We start from the raw sequence: 16,818 nt of genomic DNA, 5'->3' as shown, positions 1-16,818 counted from the left end.
GGGCACATCTGGGTCTTTTCTTATGAGGATGTTAAGGTTGAGTGTGTCCTTGATCATGCTCAACTCTTACATGTCCACGTCTCTGCCCCTTTTCTCCCTGCCTCTCTCCTTTACTCCTGTGTATGTCAAGTGTGACTACATTGAAAGACACGATCTTTGGGCTTCGTCGCTCTAGATCAAACCTGATATTGATCCTTGGCTTGTTGATTTCAATGTCGTTCGCGATGTCAGTGAGTGCCTTGGCACTTCTGGTGGGCGACGCCTCCCCATGGACGAATCTAATGAGTATATTCTTGAATCTGGTTTAGTAGATGCTGGGTTTGAAGGGTCGTCCTTCACTTGGACGAAAAAAACCATTTGGAAGCGTCTAGATAGATTTTTCGTTTCTACTGACTGGTGTGATCATTTCCACCCTATCTGAGTTCAGCATCTTACCCATACTGTCTCGGATCACTCCTACTTCCTTATGTCAACTCCCATCAGTGCTTGTGGGCCATGTTCTTTCTGGTTCTAGAGTATGTGGGTAAGGCACGACAACTTTCTTCAGACTGGGCGATGAACTGGCACTCATATGTCTAAGTGTAATGAGGATCTTGTGAGGGTCACTGCCATGGAGGCGAACTTCTGTAAATAAAAAGCTACCTGCAGGTGGATAGAGTATGGTGAGAAGAACACCAAACTCTTCCACAATATGGTCAAGAAGAGGTGTGTGGTCAATAACATCTTCGGCATCTTGGAGGATAGGGTATGTCTCACCTCTCCTGATCTCATTCAAAGATCTTGAACTGCCTTCTTCCATAATTTGCTGAATGGGGATCCTTCTGTCCTGAGCTCCTGACTTTTCTAAGTTCACCCTTTGATCTCGGACTCAGAGAATCGCTCTCTCATTGCCAACTCTTCCTTGATTTAGGCTTGCATTTCTCATTGAAAGTTCTCTTTGAATATCAAGGCAACCCCGCAGGATTCTTTAGTTCCTCCAAGGGTCTCCGTCAAGGAGATCCCATCTCCCCGCTCCTTTTCATCCTGGGAACGGAATATTCGCTTTAGATTGAGGTGCGACATTTCGATCTCCCATTTAGCCTATGTCGATGATATTATTATTTTTACTAATGGTGGGACCCGTGACATCAGGTGCAGTATTTATTTTCTCGGACATTTTGTGAGTTGCTCTGGCCAGATGGTTAACTCATCCAAGAGCGCTATCTTCCTTCCTCCTAGCTTCCCTGCACGGTATAGGCTTCCGCTCCTTCGTCTGATTGGCTTTACAGAGGGGCAGCTTCCCACCAGATACCTTGGAGTCCCTTTCTTTCGAGGGAATCACAAGTGTTCTCTTTTTGAGCCCATTCTTAAATCTATCAGGAAGAAATAAGAATATTGGGAATCCCGCACCCTGTCTCCCGTGATTCGTATGACTATTATTCGCAAAGTGTTCTTCTCTCTCCCAATCCATCTCTTTTAGGTGATCCAGGCCCCTTTGGTTGTCATTGAGAGGCTTGAGCAGATCTTCAATGGCTTCTTATGGGGGTCTCGATGGTTTGAGAAGAAGTGGCATTGGCCAAGTGGTCTCGTGTCTGCCTCTCTCCCTCTGAAGAAGGCCTCGATTTCCATAGGTTGAAGGACTTGGTTGATAGCTTCTCGATCAAGTTATGGTTCTGGTTCAGGTGGAGAATTGTTTTTTTCGGGCGAAATTCCTCCTGAATAAGTATTGTAGGGCTCAGCATCCGTCTTACGTTCCCATACGGGGGCACATTTTGGAACAAGGGACTTATCCTTTTGGGATGATACCTGGTTCGGTGACGCCCCTATCCACTCAGTGTCAGGTCTGTGGTGACTGCAGCATTCGCATCTCGTACTTCTTCTCAGATGAGGGGTGGGACTTTGATAGGCTCTCCTCTGTCGTTGTCCCAGCTTTTGCTGAGGATATTACCCTGATCCCCATTGCTCGTGGTGAGCCGGACGCTGCTCACTGGACTCGGAGCTCTTATGCTGTCTTTTCCTTTCGGTCTGCATGGGAGTCGAATCGTGCGAGAGATCTCACCCAAGATATTTTCACCCCCTGCTGGGATAGCTGGCTGAGACCAACTATGTCCTTTTTCCTCTTGAGATTCTGGCATAAGTGGCTATCTGTTGATGAGGTGCTTCAGCGGCATGGGGTTATTTTGGTGTCCAGATGTCAGTGTTGTGACATGGTTGAGACTTTTTCCTAGGTCTTCATTGATAGCCCGATTGCCCATTCTGTGTGGCATTTTTTGGGGCCATCTTCATGGTTCGTATCCCTCAAACCCAAGATCTCAGTTTGTTTCTCGGTTCTTGGAAGAGGAAACTAAACTGGTCACCGGGTGGCCATGTGAAAGAAATTTCCCCCTTCATCGTTATGTGGTTCTTTTGGACTGCTAGATATGATGTCAAGCATAGACAGTTGCCTATATCTGCGACGAATGTCAGATCTCAGATCACTTCTTACCTCAGACGGGCTCATTATACTCACACTGTCAATCCTAGTTATTTGTTGGGCTTCTCCAATGCTCTCAGTCTCATGGGCATATCTGTGTGTTTTCTGAGAACTCACAAAATGACAATTGTCAGATGGATGCGTCCCCCAGCGGGTTGCTTTAAATTTAATATGGACGGGAGCTCTCGGCAATCTCGATGACTCTTCTGCGGGTGGCATTGATCGAGATTCGTCAGGCAAGATCATCCTTTGCTTCAGCGAGTTCATCGGAGTCGAGACCAACGTCAGAGCGGAGTTGTGTGCTATTTGGAGAGGACTTCTTCTTTGTTCTGACCTTAGACTTTTTCCCATTTTGATTGAGAGACCAATTCCAAAATTTTCATCCAGATCCTCTGTTCTTGTAGGAGTCAGTGTGTTATTGATCATATTGTTTCTAGGATACATTGTCTTATAAGGGGACGTGCTATTCATATTCTCATATTTTCTGGGTGGATAACTCTGTGGCAGATGCATTAGCAATTGAGGCTCATGCTCTTCGACGATATACTTTCACGCCAAGACCGGCTCTCCCTAGTTATATCTCGATCCTCGCCCATTCTGATCTCTCCGAGCTCCTGTACCTTCGTACCAGGCAACCGTAAAAAATCGGTCGAAAAAAAAATCGACCTAGGGTCACAGTGTGTGGGTGCTTTAGTGTGTGTAAGTGGGTGCATTAGTGGGTGGGCATGTGCGTGTGTGGCTACATTAGCGTGTGGGCTTGTGTGCGTGGGCATTCGTGTGTGTGTGTGTGTGTTGGGTTTCTTGGGTTCTTGTGTGGGTGTATTTGTGTGTGTGTTTTTAGGTCCGCAGAACCCCTCCACCGCCACACATGCGGTGTTTCTATTAAAAAAACTCTAAACCATAAACCCTAAATATTGAGTGCAATGGAGAACGGAGCATGAAGACCTTACATCAGCACTTATATGGATATGGGCTAGGTTTCTTGAGAAAATGGAAGAGCTTTTTATGTCACTTTCCCACAAGAACTTGAGACCAGACATCGTGACCTGGACCTCTAGACTCGGTTCTTACTCTACCATAAAACAGTACACGGGGTAGTATGGCAATTTTTGAAGAAATGATTGACAGTGGTTGTTATCCCCATGGGGGAACCGCAAAAGTGCTTATGTCTATTTGTTCTCAGTATTCTAAATGACGATCGAGGCGGCCGCCTAGGAGGTAGGCGACCCTCGACCGCACAACCTATGTATGAGGCGGGTGTTTTAGGCGGCCCAAGCAATACGGCGTTGGGGAGGCGAGTTGAGGCGGCGAGCAGGCGGGCTAGGCAGGCAGTCAAGATTTTTAAGTTGTAGTCAACAAATTTAAAAACCTAGTCAAAGTCAACCAAATTTAAATATCAAAACCCTAACACACATCACCTTCTTTATTTTATTTTTGGTTTTCACTCTCAACTCTAAAGCTTCAACCACCACATACAATATGTCACCCGCCGCCGCCCCCGCCCGCCGACTGCTGGCGTTAGACATTGCATGTTTATTATTTATCATACTTTTTTTATAATATTTCAGATTTTGTGATTTCAAAAATTATTTTTTTTCTATTATTAATTTATTATTTTATTATTGATTTATTGTTGAAGATTAATGACGGGAGAAAATAAAAAAACGGAGTTGGAATTAAGCCAAAGTCTAATGATACTGTTTGGAAATATGTGGTGTTGTATAAAAAGAGAAAAGGGATTGGATCACATACAATTTGTGTAAGAGGCTTATTAAATGAGGAGTTTATAGGATGAAACATCATATTGTGGGTATTGTAGGACAAGTTGAAGCATGTCCTAAAGCATCCGATAATTGATTGAAACTTTAATATTATATTTTGTGCTTAAACATTATTTAATTGCACATTTTACATAATAAAATTGATGATTATTTGTGATTATATTCCATGATTATCTATAAAAAAAAAATTACTTAAAAAAATTCAACCGCATAGACACCGTTTGGGCACCGCCTAGGCGGCCGAGGCGATAGGCGGTCACCGACCGCCCCGCCACCGCCTCCCGCCATTTACAACCTTGCTTGTTCTAGCGAAGATCAGATAGTGCAAGTGACTTGTTATTAGAACCATGCATAAAGCAAATAACAAGTCTGTATAGTAGGTTAGATGGCTGTTGTTTGTAGTCTGATGTTCTTATTCTTCTTTTTTTCTTCTCTCACCATATTGATCCCTTGTTTAAATTGTCGATCATGTCACTAGAAGTTAGGGATTAGAATATTGGTAATCTAGGCTATATTTAGTATGCTTATATTTTATTCTAGGTAAGTTAGTAATTCCCATGATTATGGTCTATCAATTAGGGCTAAATTTTAGGAGTCTCTGTGTATATATTTATTCCCTGTACCTAATCAAGAAGTAACAAGAAGATTTCTGAGAATTTCAATCTTCATGGTATCAGAGCTACGGCTCTTCTCTCACAAATCGCAATCTCCTCCCCTATAACCTCATTCTTGTGTAGCCATCCTCAACCATGGTGAAACATGGCCTGGCTACCGAAACCTTAAAATCAGAAACTCCAAACCCTAGCCCCACCGAAAACAATTCCTTTGTCATCACAAGCCACAAATTAAATGGCCACAATTATCTTCAGTGGTCTAAGTCGGTTAAAATGTTTATTTGCGGTAGGGGGAAGGAGGAGTACTTGATGAGCGAGTCGGCCATCCCAGAGAAGACGGATCCAGACTTCAAGAAGTGGAACATCGAGAATCACATGATTATGGCGTGGCTTATCAATTCTATGACAGTGGAAATTGGAGAGAATTTCCTGTTATATGAAACAGCCCTTGAGATGTGGCAGGCCGCAAGGGAAACATACTCTAGCTCAGATAATACCTCAGAGCTATTCGCTGTAGAGTCGGTACTATATGACTTGCGGCAAGGAGATCAGCCAGTCACTCTATATTACAACGCCCTTGTACGACAGTGGCAACAACTCGATGCATTTGAAAGCCATGAATGGAAGTGTGCCGAGGATGGTCAGCGATTCCTCAAAATTCAGGAGCAGAAGAGAACATTCAAGTTCTTACTAGGTCTCAACAAAGACTTAGATGAAGTCCGAGGCAGAATAATGGGTGGAAAGCCACTCATGAACCTGAGAGAAGCATTTGCTGAAGTTCGAAAGGAAGAGAGTAGAAAGCGGGTGATGATGGGCACCCAGAATAACTCGGTCAACGTAGAGGGATCTGCACTTGCATCATACGGTGCACATCCTGCCAGCCAACAGGATACTCGTTCTCAACGCAAAACTCGACCATACTGCGACCACTGTGCCAAACCAGGCCATACAAAAGACACCTGTTGGAAGATTCATGGGAAACCTGCTGATTGGAAGCCTTCCAGACCATTCAATGAGCGAACTGATTGGAAGCCTTCTAGACCATTCAATGAGCGAAATAGCCGAGCAAATTCAGCCACCTCCACGGAAGTCACTTCATTCTCAAAGGAGCAGATCGAAGCCTTACAGAAGGCATTAGCCACCACTCTAACACACCACGATACCACGAGCGAACCTGTCAGTTTGCAGGCAAATAAAGGTAACAAGTATTATGCTTTGTCTACTTGGAATACTCTATCTCGTCATTGGATTATCGACTCAGGAGCATCAGACCATATGACGGGAGACCGGTCCCTGTTTCAAGAATACCAACCAAGCCAAACCCAAGTGACTGTGCGGATTGCTGACGGTTCTAAATCCCGAGTTGCCGGGATGGGAAAAATCTGCCTAACCTCAACTATCACCCTTCAATCTGTATTGCATGTTCCGAAATTAGATTGCAACTTGCTATCAATAAATAAGTTAACATCTGATCATAATTGCTCCGCTGAATTTTTCCAAAATATGTGCATTTTTCAGGAATTGGGATCGAGGAAGATGATTGGCAGTGCTAGGGTCTGCTCAGGACTCTACTTGCTTAACTCAACAACAGAACCCACATCAAACCATGTCACCCTTAGTCAGCCCAATCATAAGTCAACCAATTCCAAGGTTTCAAAGTCTGTTTTAGTTTCTAGAGTCAATAAGGATACTGAAGTCATGTGTTGGCACTATCGTCTAGGACATCCAAGTTTTTATTATCTTGAAAAGTTATTCCCTCAATTGTTTCTGAATAAAAGACCACAACACTTTCATTGTGAAATTTGTCAACTTGCAAAGCACACACGCTCAGTTTATCGAAGCATTCCTTACAATCCATCACAACCCTTCAATTTAATCCATAGTGACATATGGGGAGCATCAAGAATAGCTAATATAAATGGTGCAAAATGGTTTGTCACTTTTATCGATGACCACACTAGGCTCACATGGGTATTTCTCATGAAAGAAAAATCAGAACTTGAAAAAATCTTTCTAGCTTTCGAAGCAATGGTTCAAACTCAGTTTATGACAAAAATCCGGGTACTAAAATCTGACAATGCCAGGGAATATTTCAACCTAATTCTAGGAGACTATTTCTCTAACCATGGGATAGTTCAAATCAGTTCATGTGTAAATACACCCCAACAAAATGGTATAGCCGAACGAAAAAATCGTCACCTATTAGAAGTTGCCCGATCCATTATGTTTTCAACTGGTGTCCCGAAATATTTATGGGGCGAGGCGGTGTTAACTGCTGCTTACCTTATAAATAGAATGCCATCCCGAGTCTTGCAGTTTGCTACGCCATATCAAACCCTAATCAAAACTTATCCCCATGCCGCCATCCTATCCTCCAACTTACCAACAAAAATCTTTGGATGCTCCGCATTTGTTCACATCTATCCACACGACCGTAGCAAACTCGATCCTCGATCCACTAAGTGTGTCTTTATCGGCTATTCTTCCAATAAGAAAGGGTATAAGTGTTTTTGTCCTAGGACTAGAAAGATCTTTAACACTATGGACGTTACTTTTCTCGAAGAGAATCCCTATTTCACCAAAACTGTTCTTCAGGGGGAGAATTCGAGGGAAGTACAGCCTTGGTCTTGGGATTCTCTCCTCACTACTACACCAAATTCCCCACTCCTCATTACTACACCAAATTCCCCACAACCAAATATGCCACCAACTGACTCGAATCCACCTCCTACACTTGTTGATGACCAGGTCCAATCCCCACAACTCCAGCCAGACATACAAGTATACACCCGTCGGCCGAGACCCACTCCAAGAATAAGTGAGCCACTGGCACATCCTACTGCTGACCCGTCATCAAACTCGGTTCCGATTCCAAGCACGGAGCCACACACACTGGAACCTCCACCTCTCGAAGAGTCCGAAGAGTTACCTATTGCTCTACGAAAAGGTACCCGGAATTGCACTAATCATCCAATACAGAGGTTTGTTTCCTATGGTGGTTTGTCACAGAAATACAGGGCTTACATCACAAACCTTGACACGGTACCTATTCCGGGATCAATACAAGAAGCTTTGAAGCACCCGGGATGGACTCAGGCGGTTCAAGAAGAATTGAGGGCCATGGAAAAGAATGACACGTGGACTATCACAGATTTACCTCCTGGGAAGAAAACCGTGAGCTGTAAGTGGTTATTCACCGTGAAATGCAAGGCGGATGGAAGTGTTGAACGGTTAAAGGCCCGACTAGTGGCTCGCGGATTTACTCAATCCTACGGAATCGACTATCAGGAGACATTCGCACCTGTAGCTAAACTTAACACCGTGCGAATTCTCTTGTCAGTGGCTGCAAATCTAGATTGGAAGCTACAACAACTTGATATTAAGAATGCATTTCTTAATGGGGAATTGGAGGAAGAAGTGTACATGGAAATTCCAACAGGGCTTACTGTCAATGAGAATAGCAATAAGGTATGTAAGTTGCTGAAATCGATTTATGGGCTGAAACAATCACCAAGGGTATGGTTCGGGAGGTTCTCTACCGTGGTAAAGGAACAAGGGTTTCAGCAATGTCAATCCGATCACACCCTCTTTGTCAAACGGTCTATCGATCATAGAGTTGCCATCCTCATTGTCTACGTGGATGACATTATCTTGACCGGGGACTATGGAGAGGCGATTGTGAATATTAAACAGTCATTGGCTCAGTCATTTGAGGTGAAAGACCTTGGGTTGCTGCGTTACTTCTTGGGTATGGAAGTATCAAGGTCAAAGAAGGGAATTGTTTTGTCACAACGCAAACATGTCTTGGATTTACTCAGTGAGACAGGGATGCTTGGCTGTAAACCATCAAGTACTCCCATGGCAGCTATCAAACCAAATGAAAAAAAAGACGAAGAGATCTTGTCCGATAAAGGGAGGTATCAACGGCTCGTAGGGAGGCTTATTTATTTGTCTCATACACGTCCGGACATCGGGTTTGCAGTGAGTTATGTGAGCCAATTCATGAATTGTCCCACTCAGAAACACATGGACGTCGTATATCGAATTCTTCGATACTTGAAGAAGTGCCCGGGTAAAGGAATCTTATTTGGGAAACATGAAGATAGAAGTGTTGTATTGTATTCCGACGCGGATTGGGCTGGAAGCCACACGGACCGAAGATCAACAACGGGGTATTGTTCATTTGTATGGGGAAATCTTGTAACCTGGAGAAGCAAGAAACAACCGGTGGTCTCCCGAAGTAGTGCAGAAGCTGAACTTAGGGCTCTGGCATTAGCTATTTGTGAAGGAATATGGATACGTCGTGTCTTGGAAGATTTGGGGATAAAACAGGAAGGATCAGTAACCCACAGATGTGACAACCAAGCTACCATTAGCATGGCAAAAGACCCGGTTCATCATGACCGTACAAAACACGTCGAAATAGATCGACATTTCATTGCCGAGAAGCTCAAGAACTCGGAAGTTCAGATCCTCTACACACCTACTCGAGAGCAACTTGCAGATGTTCTCACTAAAGCCGTTCTAGGTCCTAACTTTGATGAAATATGTAACAAGTTGGGCATGTACGATATGTACTACCCAACTTGAGGGGGAGTGTCGATCATGTCACTAGAAGTTAGGGATTAGAATATTGGTAATCTAGGCTATATTTAGTATGCTTATATTTTATTCTAGGTAAGTTAGTAATTCCCATGATTATGGTCTATCAATTAGGGCTAAATTTTAGGAGTCTCTGTGTATATATTTATTCCCTGTACCTAATCAAGAAGTAACAAGAAGATTTCTGAGAATTTCAATCTTCATAAATTTTGAAGCTAGCGCCATCCTGCTGCGGGGAAAAGTTCCATTAGAGAACCATGACATTCCATTAAGCGTTCATTCCCTCCACAAATAGGAGAAAAAAGTAGAGCAGCATGGTGCTCTTGAATTTTAACACGTTCATGAATAACAAAATTTATATGAGAGCGATTAATACAGATGTCACATATTACTTGCAATAACAACGTTGTTTTGTACTTACGACGTTGAAATTAAAGGTGAAAAGGCTACTGCTTGATGTCAAAAGGGAGTCGTAGAGTCAACGAAGGTGATGCCTACAGCGTAAAGATGAATAAAAAATTATGAAATAAGTCATATTCATTATCAGGAGATCACGAACAACTTTTAAATGAATATAGGAACACCAGAAGAGTAAAACCTCAAAGTTTCCTTTGTCCCACGGCGTACTTTGCAACGTATTGTCGGCAACCCTAGCTGCTGATGAGCTTCAAATCGGTGGCACCCAGAAAAACCTGATGATACAAACAGAAGGATGAAATTTTACAACAGCAGTGCAGGCGAAAGAAGCATATATCATATAAGATGTGTGTTGTACCGTAGTATTTGCCATCAACCTCCAGAACGTCAATCTGAAAAATCAACAGTGGTTTGATGAGATACTTAACACAAACAGAACCAATTTTTGGACAACTAAACTATTTATACATTGTATAATATTATAAATATGCATAGAAAGGTTATACGCTCTGCGAAGAACCAAGAAACATCCGGTGCAACTATGCTCCTACTCACAAGAAATGTTGTAAAACCGCGGGGACACCTATAATGGACGGCTGGCAAGGAATCATTTCTTAGCGAGACAACTCATGCACAACATTATAGATATTAAAAATCAAATGAACAATGTTAGAAACAACTAGATTGGAATTTTATAAGTAGTCTACGACTCAAAAACACCAAATTGCAGCAGATTTATTGGCATGGAAATAGAGACTTGCTTGTCAATCTTACCGGTACTTGGAGCCCAATTTCACCAATACTTTGCACAAGTTCCTTCACCTTTTGTGGGTCATTAGCTCTTGTTCTCATGAGAGGTCTCCGAATTAGATCCAAGGGAAGTTCAAGGATCACTGGTCCACCCAGTTGAGGAGCACCAGATGGAGATCCTAAAATCCAATATGCATCAGATTTATACACGAGGAATCCAACACAACTACATCGTAAAAGTAATTGAAGGGAGAATCTAGATGCAACGACAAGATCCTATTTGCTATATATAATGAATTAATTCAATTCCTAGCCACGAGAGTCTTGACGCCCACAGCAGTACAGATTCACCCAAAGCTCACATTAAGTTTGTCGCTTCTTACCGTTAACTGATGCAGACACAGAGAAGGTCCTGAAATTGCAAGGCGTGAAATTTGCCATTTCTTTTCCACTCCGACGATAGAAAAGGAAATAATTGGATATTCCACCTTCAGTTAGAGTCTCGGACACGTACATTTTTGTTTTTTGTAAGGGACAATCAAAGTTCTAGAATGAGTTATTTTTTTTATATTTTATTAAGTACGAAAAAAGGTTGACCATCATCGACTGATGCAATTTGACCACAACATATATACATGCTGAAGAAAGAAAAAAAAAAATCGATTCTCTGTTCTAAAGACTAAAGATGGACTATCTCAGTTGTGCAACACTATTGTTAACATAAAAATTCAATAATAATATGGTTAACCATCTACAAATTATTTATAATAAACCTCATAAGTAATAATAGGCAAAGCTAATTTACTTAATGCATATGACATTCAACTTACAATTACAACAGGCATTCTTATATTTTAAAAATCTACGGTCACTCCATCAAGTTTTATTGAATATACACCGTAGCTCTTGTTTTTCCTCTATGTAAGATGCACTAAATTCCAATAATACTTGCATCGTTTATTTAATCGAGCTTTTACCAACTAACAAGTAGCACTAAAGGCATACGATTTTTAATTTTTAATCCCCATCTAACCATATAGCCATACATGAATCAACGACCCTGCAGCAGCCGCAATAAGAATTACATGCAGCTGTGACCTGATCAAGATCCACTCCAAGATATTGTCATCTTTTTTGTCACGTATAAGCAAATGTTGCACTTGTTCTCTCACGATAACTAAGAGATTCTCATTGCTTAACAATTAAATGGCTTGTCATAGTATCATGTGCATCCCCGATTGGTTTGAGCAGAGACACGAACAATCTGGTTCCTTTGAGTCCCTTATCACGATTCGTTTGTCACGGTTACTCATGAGCTTGATAAAAGGTAGCTTCAACGAAACTTGGCGCCAGATTTCTTTCACAGTCCCATTTGGGTCTTCGTACTCAAAGTACCTTTGCACCTGCATCCCATGAAAATTAGCACGAGTGCAAGCCAGAATTTAGTGTCAGTTCACATAATTTCTAATTTAAAGATGCTAAAAAAATGTAACCCACGCACATACACAGCACCAATTGCAATTAAAGTCCAACCAACCCATAAATTCCCACAAACGAGCTGAGAACAGAAACACACACCTAAAATATGGCATTGTTCCCCCACCAATAAGCAAACCGTGAAAATCTCCATTACGGAAAATACTGATGTAAAATCAAATCACTTTAAGATGGCAAGAGTCTAACAACTACAGTTCACCTCCACAAGTCTTTATTGCATACACGATGGAGGACTACCAACATTCTTTTGTACTCTGTTCTCTTAATATCCACCATAAAATAAAGTATAAATATTTAAGATCGGCTCTACATCCAAAATTACCATTAACAATAGTCCAGTCAGTTTTCCTAATCAATGCTTCAAGTGAACACACATAAAATGCCTGAAAACCATCTCAAACAGTCCTATCAATTGTTTATTGCTTATAAACAGGAAATAAATCAAACAACGCCCATAATATTACTCTTGAAAAATGTATGTAAACATAAATGGTGGTTTTTCCAGGATTTATTTCAAGCATGTAAAAGAAAGCTGGCTCTTTCCCAGGCACATGTGGGGTCAATCACCTCAGAACTACCTGTTTCAACTCCTTTTGAAACTCCAAGATCCTCTCTGAGCTCACTCCCCTCAGTAATTTTACGAGATTTCCAGGGGTAACAGCTGTGTCAGAATCAACAAAAACAGCAATCTTTCTATAGTCTATGACATCCTCAAAGGGCAACTCAATGTAGTCACTAACAATAACCGGCACACACAGGCTCACTATAGCATCAAAAAGTCGGCAAGCTGATGGAGTATCCCCAGCTGGATGTAAACAAAACCTTGACGTGTGCATCCCTTGAGATGCCATGCGACGACTCTCCCTGGACTGAGCTCCATGTTTGATAATAACTTCTGGTTCATTCTCAAGAACTTGGAAAAGCAAGTCTCGAATCTTACCCCCCTGCAGTCTCCAACCAAGCAAAATTTTTATCACCAGACACGGACAAAGCATGGATGCATGCAAGACATTTTTACAAGTGAATCAATCATCTCCTGGGCATCTCTAAATATCCTTGTCTATTTAATGCTTGAAAAGGCTTCAACGGTGTAAATGTACACAGATTATTGAGGCTCGGGCGTCCACAATATTTCATAAATAATGGCTAACGCATCAAAAGTACATCTTATAGAGAGATGCCTGTGAAACAATACCATAAGAATATAATGAAAGTGAGCAAGTTATTCCTCTAGAGAATAATTGCAAGTTCATAAATAATGAGCATTCAGATGTAAATATTCCTTGTTAAATTACTCCCATAATCAACACATGCTGCCACAAATAATCTTTCACTTGACTCGATGTTCAAGATCTGAATTATCCATCTGGTAAATGTCTACAATATAAATCAAGAATATTATTTAATTTAATTGATCCAAACTCATTAGCAAGGTGAAAATTGATAAATATCAAGGATATATCATGTATGGAATGCGTCGAGTTACAATATACACCCTAACTAGCTGGTGTGATGCACAACAATTTCACGACAGATTTCATACATCCATTGCAAGGAAAAGAAACAAATAGTTACCTCTTTCCGGTACCGGTTTCCCATAAAGAACAGCAGTGCCTTGCGATTTTCAATTCCTATATCCCCCTGGTACGTCTTAATTCTGTGCGAATATGGGAGAATCACATCCTTAACCAGGGATGCCTGATTGCGTCCCAGCCGCCCAAAATCTGAAACCAATAGCACTCCATTCTTCACCGTATCAATTACCTTGTACAGAGCATTGGGATCCTGACAAATAAATACATGATCCCGGCCCTTGTTCCTTTTCCAATACACCTGGTTTTCCAACCAATCTATCAAATCCTCCTACATCAGTAATTACCAAGAATAATGAGTACACGGCCCTTTACCTGATTATCAACGATCCACTGCATACTATGAACATTTTGAGTTTTTCAATGTCTGATATGCTATGTCATTACTCTAGGGATAATCCCACTAAACTGCTATAAAAGTGAGTGAGCCAACGACTATTTAAAGTACCAATTTCCACACTCTCAGAATGGGACCAACTAGGATCATGACATCGACTTAAGAAAAAACTCAGACAAGTAAATGGCATCCAAAACTCTCGGGTGTTGGCTATGAAAATTCCCAACACTTCAAATGCTACAATACACCGGTAGGATTTAATTTTTTTTTATACAAGAAGCAAACATTATTATCAAAGAATCTGGTATGAGGTACCTGTGTTTGCTCATCACTATATGTATTGCCATCAGGAAACGAGCTCACGGTCGCTGGTCGATTGGGATTAACCACAAGACTCAACGAAGAGAAAAAAGGCACGTAGAAGAGATCCGCTTCTTCCGGGTCATGGACCCGGGTGACGGCCGATTCTACCCGCTCCTCAATAGGATGATTTAGATCGGAAAACAAATACCATTCAGCGGAGTGCTGATTCCCAGGGTACCTCTTCTGCGCATCATCCCCCACGATTTCTCCTCCACGCGCTGCCGTATAGCTATCAATAACATCGTAGGTAAATCTTCTCGGCAATTCATACATATAAATTTTCACCGTTTTCTTGATATAAATACTGCTATCATGCAAATTATTAAATTTAATACTTGTCGTGTGATTGGGAGGATTAGCGTAGACGAGGAAGGAATAGAGTGCAAAGAGGGATAGAAGGCAGGCGAAGGTAATGGTGAGTTTTAGGAAAGATTTACGGTGCATTCTCGGCATTGTGGTTTTACCGTGATGGAGAAGCAAGGAAGAAGGGGACGGTGGGGAGGAGGCGGCGGAAAGCGGCGGCGATCTGACTTTGAGCCGAAGATTCATTTAACCCTCAGGTGGAGTTTGGCATCAGCAGGCCCAGTACAAGTTATCCCATATATATATATATATATATATATATATATATATATATATATATATATATATATATATATATATATATATATATATATATATATACTCAACATCATTAAAATAATACATTAATATTATTTCTTAATATATATATATATATATATAATATATATATATATATATATATATATATATATATATATATATATATATATATATATATATATATATATATATTAAGAAATAATATTAATGTATTATTTTAATGTTGAGTACAAATAAGTTCAAATTTTGGATAATTACATTCCAAATATGTAATCTGTCTGCATGTAATTTAAGATTTTAATTTAACATATGTGTATAATGATTTTTATGCATTTAATATATGATTATGGCATGGCTATGTGTTTATTTCATGGGTATTTTAAAGTTTCACTTATTAGGATTTTAAGGTGCATTCCATGCTGGAACGAGTAACGGAGACCAGAGATAATCAGGAAAAAAAAATTTATTGGATAATTATTTTTAATAATTTAATATAAGGTGTATTTAAGTGTGATTTTCGAAAATGGGCCTTGATTAGGTACTTTTACTCGTTGGATCATATTTTAACTAATATGCAAAATTTAGCGAATCGAGGGACTTTCTGAGGGTTCGGGCAATATTTTCTAAAACGTACCAATATGAAATATTTTTCGAAAGTGTTATTGGGTTTGATGGGTTTATATTAGTGCTTAATGGGTTCCAAACTCTTTTTACTCCTCTAATCTTTATTATAGGTCCATTAGTGCATGTTTATTTAACTTAATCACTACTAAACTAACCCTCAACCTAGCCTACTCATTTGGCCGACCACCATACCCTTCAGCAGCAACATTCTATCGTTTTTCAGCAGAAATTCGTCGGGTTCCCTAAGCATTCAAAGAAAAATTATTCCCCGCATCTCTGGTGCATGTTCTACGCAAGGATTTCCAAGTTTTCGAGCGGTTAAACGTTAAGGCACAACATGTATCTCTTTTTATCATCATTTACACCATTTATATGCTGATGTATATGTATTTGCATGAGAAATTATTGGTCCTATCATGTAACATCTTTTTTGCAATGTTTTGACATGAATTATGCAATGTTTCATACATAACTCACGTTTTCTCGATTTGGTGTGTAAGGGGCTGCCGATTTGTGTTGCCAGGGGGCTGATCAAGTCAAGGGTTAAGTGTCTAGGTGCTGGAGTCTCTGGTTTCTAGAGCTCGAAGGGAAATCGATTGGACCTAGAGCATGCTTCGACGTTTGGGGGCTAGATCGGGTTATGGGGAGAGAACCGGCTGCAGGGGAGCCTATCCAAGACACGGTGCAGTCCCTAAGGGGGTTGAGACATGGTCAAGGAGGGCTCAACCGCGGCTGGTCATGTGCTAGGGAGCAATCGTTTCGCTTGTGTCGAGTAGGGTCGAGACTGGTTGCTAGTCAGTAAATCGCGTGGGGCTGGTTGCATGAACAGCATGCATGGCTAGGGTTGGACCAGTAGGACGTTCTTGGTCTGAACTGGGTCCTAGGTAGCCATGGTGCAAGGCTGGTGCGGGTTGGTTAGGGATAGGATCGAATAATCGTGGGTTGGTGCAACTAGGGTTAACTTTCGGTTATTGTTTGAGGATCATAAGTGGTCTGAAATAAGTCGTTTAAAGGTTGGTCCTGTAGGTTAGATTCATGGTTTGAGTTGGGAGAAATTTGGTTAGGTTTCTGGTTGATTTGGGTTAAAACCGGGACCTTGCCCCAAGTTTTAAAACGAATCATATAAGTTTTGAAACGGACTCGAGTATACATCTAAGAATTGCTT

General features: G+C 41.1%; 2 protein-coding genes across 4 annotated transcripts; both read right to left on the bottom strand.

Moving 5' to 3' along the window:
* Window positions 1-4,450: 4,450 nt before the first annotated feature.
* LOC140811524 (sulfiredoxin, chloroplastic/mitochondrial) lies at window positions 4,451-11,162 on the bottom strand. 2 transcript variants are annotated; one of them, XM_073169456.1, is made up of 6 exons: window positions 11,000-11,162; window positions 10,641-10,795; window positions 10,225-10,258; window positions 10,048-10,141; window positions 9,652-9,678; window positions 4,451-4,687 (listed from the first exon to the last, which is right to left on the bottom strand). In XM_073169456.1, the coding sequence occupies exons 1-6, from the start codon at window positions 11,130-11,132 to the stop codon at window positions 4,615-4,617; spliced, it is 516 nt and encodes a 171-aa protein (XP_073025557.1). In that variant the 5' UTR covers window positions 11,133-11,162; the 3' UTR covers window positions 4,451-4,614. The 2 variants fall into 2 exon arrangements, with proteins under 2 accessions (XP_073025557.1, XP_073025558.1); XM_073169457.1 differs by lacking the exons at window positions 4,451-4,687; window positions 9,652-9,678 and adding an exon at window positions 9,682-9,943.
* A 233-nt stretch (window positions 11,163-11,395) lies between these two features.
* Window positions 11,396-14,991, bottom strand: LOC140811523 (probable arabinosyltransferase ARAD1). 2 transcript variants are annotated; one of them, XM_073169455.1, is made up of 4 exons: window positions 14,358-14,991; window positions 13,689-13,976; window positions 12,681-13,057; window positions 11,396-12,019 (listed from the first exon to the last, which is right to left on the bottom strand). In XM_073169455.1, the coding sequence occupies exons 1-4, from the start codon at window positions 14,952-14,954 to the stop codon at window positions 11,977-11,979; spliced, it is 1,305 nt and encodes a 434-aa protein (XP_073025556.1). In that variant the 5' UTR covers window positions 14,955-14,991; the 3' UTR covers window positions 11,396-11,976. The 2 variants fall into 2 exon arrangements, with proteins under 2 accessions (XP_073025556.1, XP_073025555.1); XM_073169454.1 differs by having other exon boundaries at window positions 12,692-13,057.
* Between the last annotated feature and the right edge of the window lie 1,827 nt (window positions 14,992-16,818).

The sequence above is a fragment of the Primulina eburnea genome, chromosome 14, assembly GCF_022965805.1.
Source record: "Primulina eburnea isolate SZY01 chromosome 14, ASM2296580v1, whole genome shotgun sequence".
Taxonomy (NCBI): domain Eukaryota; kingdom Viridiplantae; phylum Streptophyta; class Magnoliopsida; order Lamiales; family Gesneriaceae; genus Primulina; species Primulina eburnea.
The sequence above is the reverse complement of the archived record's forward strand: the minus strand, read 5'-3'. Positions and strand labels throughout refer to the sequence as shown.

Coding starts and splice junctions, on each gene's coding strand:
- LOC140811524 (XM_073169456.1), bottom strand. CDS start 11,132: ATGTACGTGTCCGAGACTCTAACTGAAGGTGGAATATCCAATTATTTC. Junction 10,796..10,999: donor TGTGTCTGCATCAGTTAACG/GTAAGAAGCGAC, acceptor ATTGGATTTTAG/GATCTCCATCTGGTGCTCCT. Junction 10,259..10,640: donor AAATTGGGCTCCAAGTACCG/GTAAGATTGACA, acceptor TTGATTTTTCAG/ATTGACGTTCTGGAGGTTGA.
- LOC140811523 (XM_073169454.1), bottom strand. CDS start 14,954: ATGAATCTTCGGCTCAAAGTCAGATCGCCGCCGCTTTCCGCCGCCTCC. Junction 13,058..13,688: donor GAAACCGGTACCGGAAAGAG/GTAACTATTTGT, acceptor TGGAGACTGCAG/GGGGGTAAGATTCGAGACTT. Junction 12,020..12,691: donor TTCAAAAGGAGTTGAAACAG/GTAGTTCTGAGG, acceptor CATGGGATGCAG/GTGCAAAGGTACTTTGAGTA.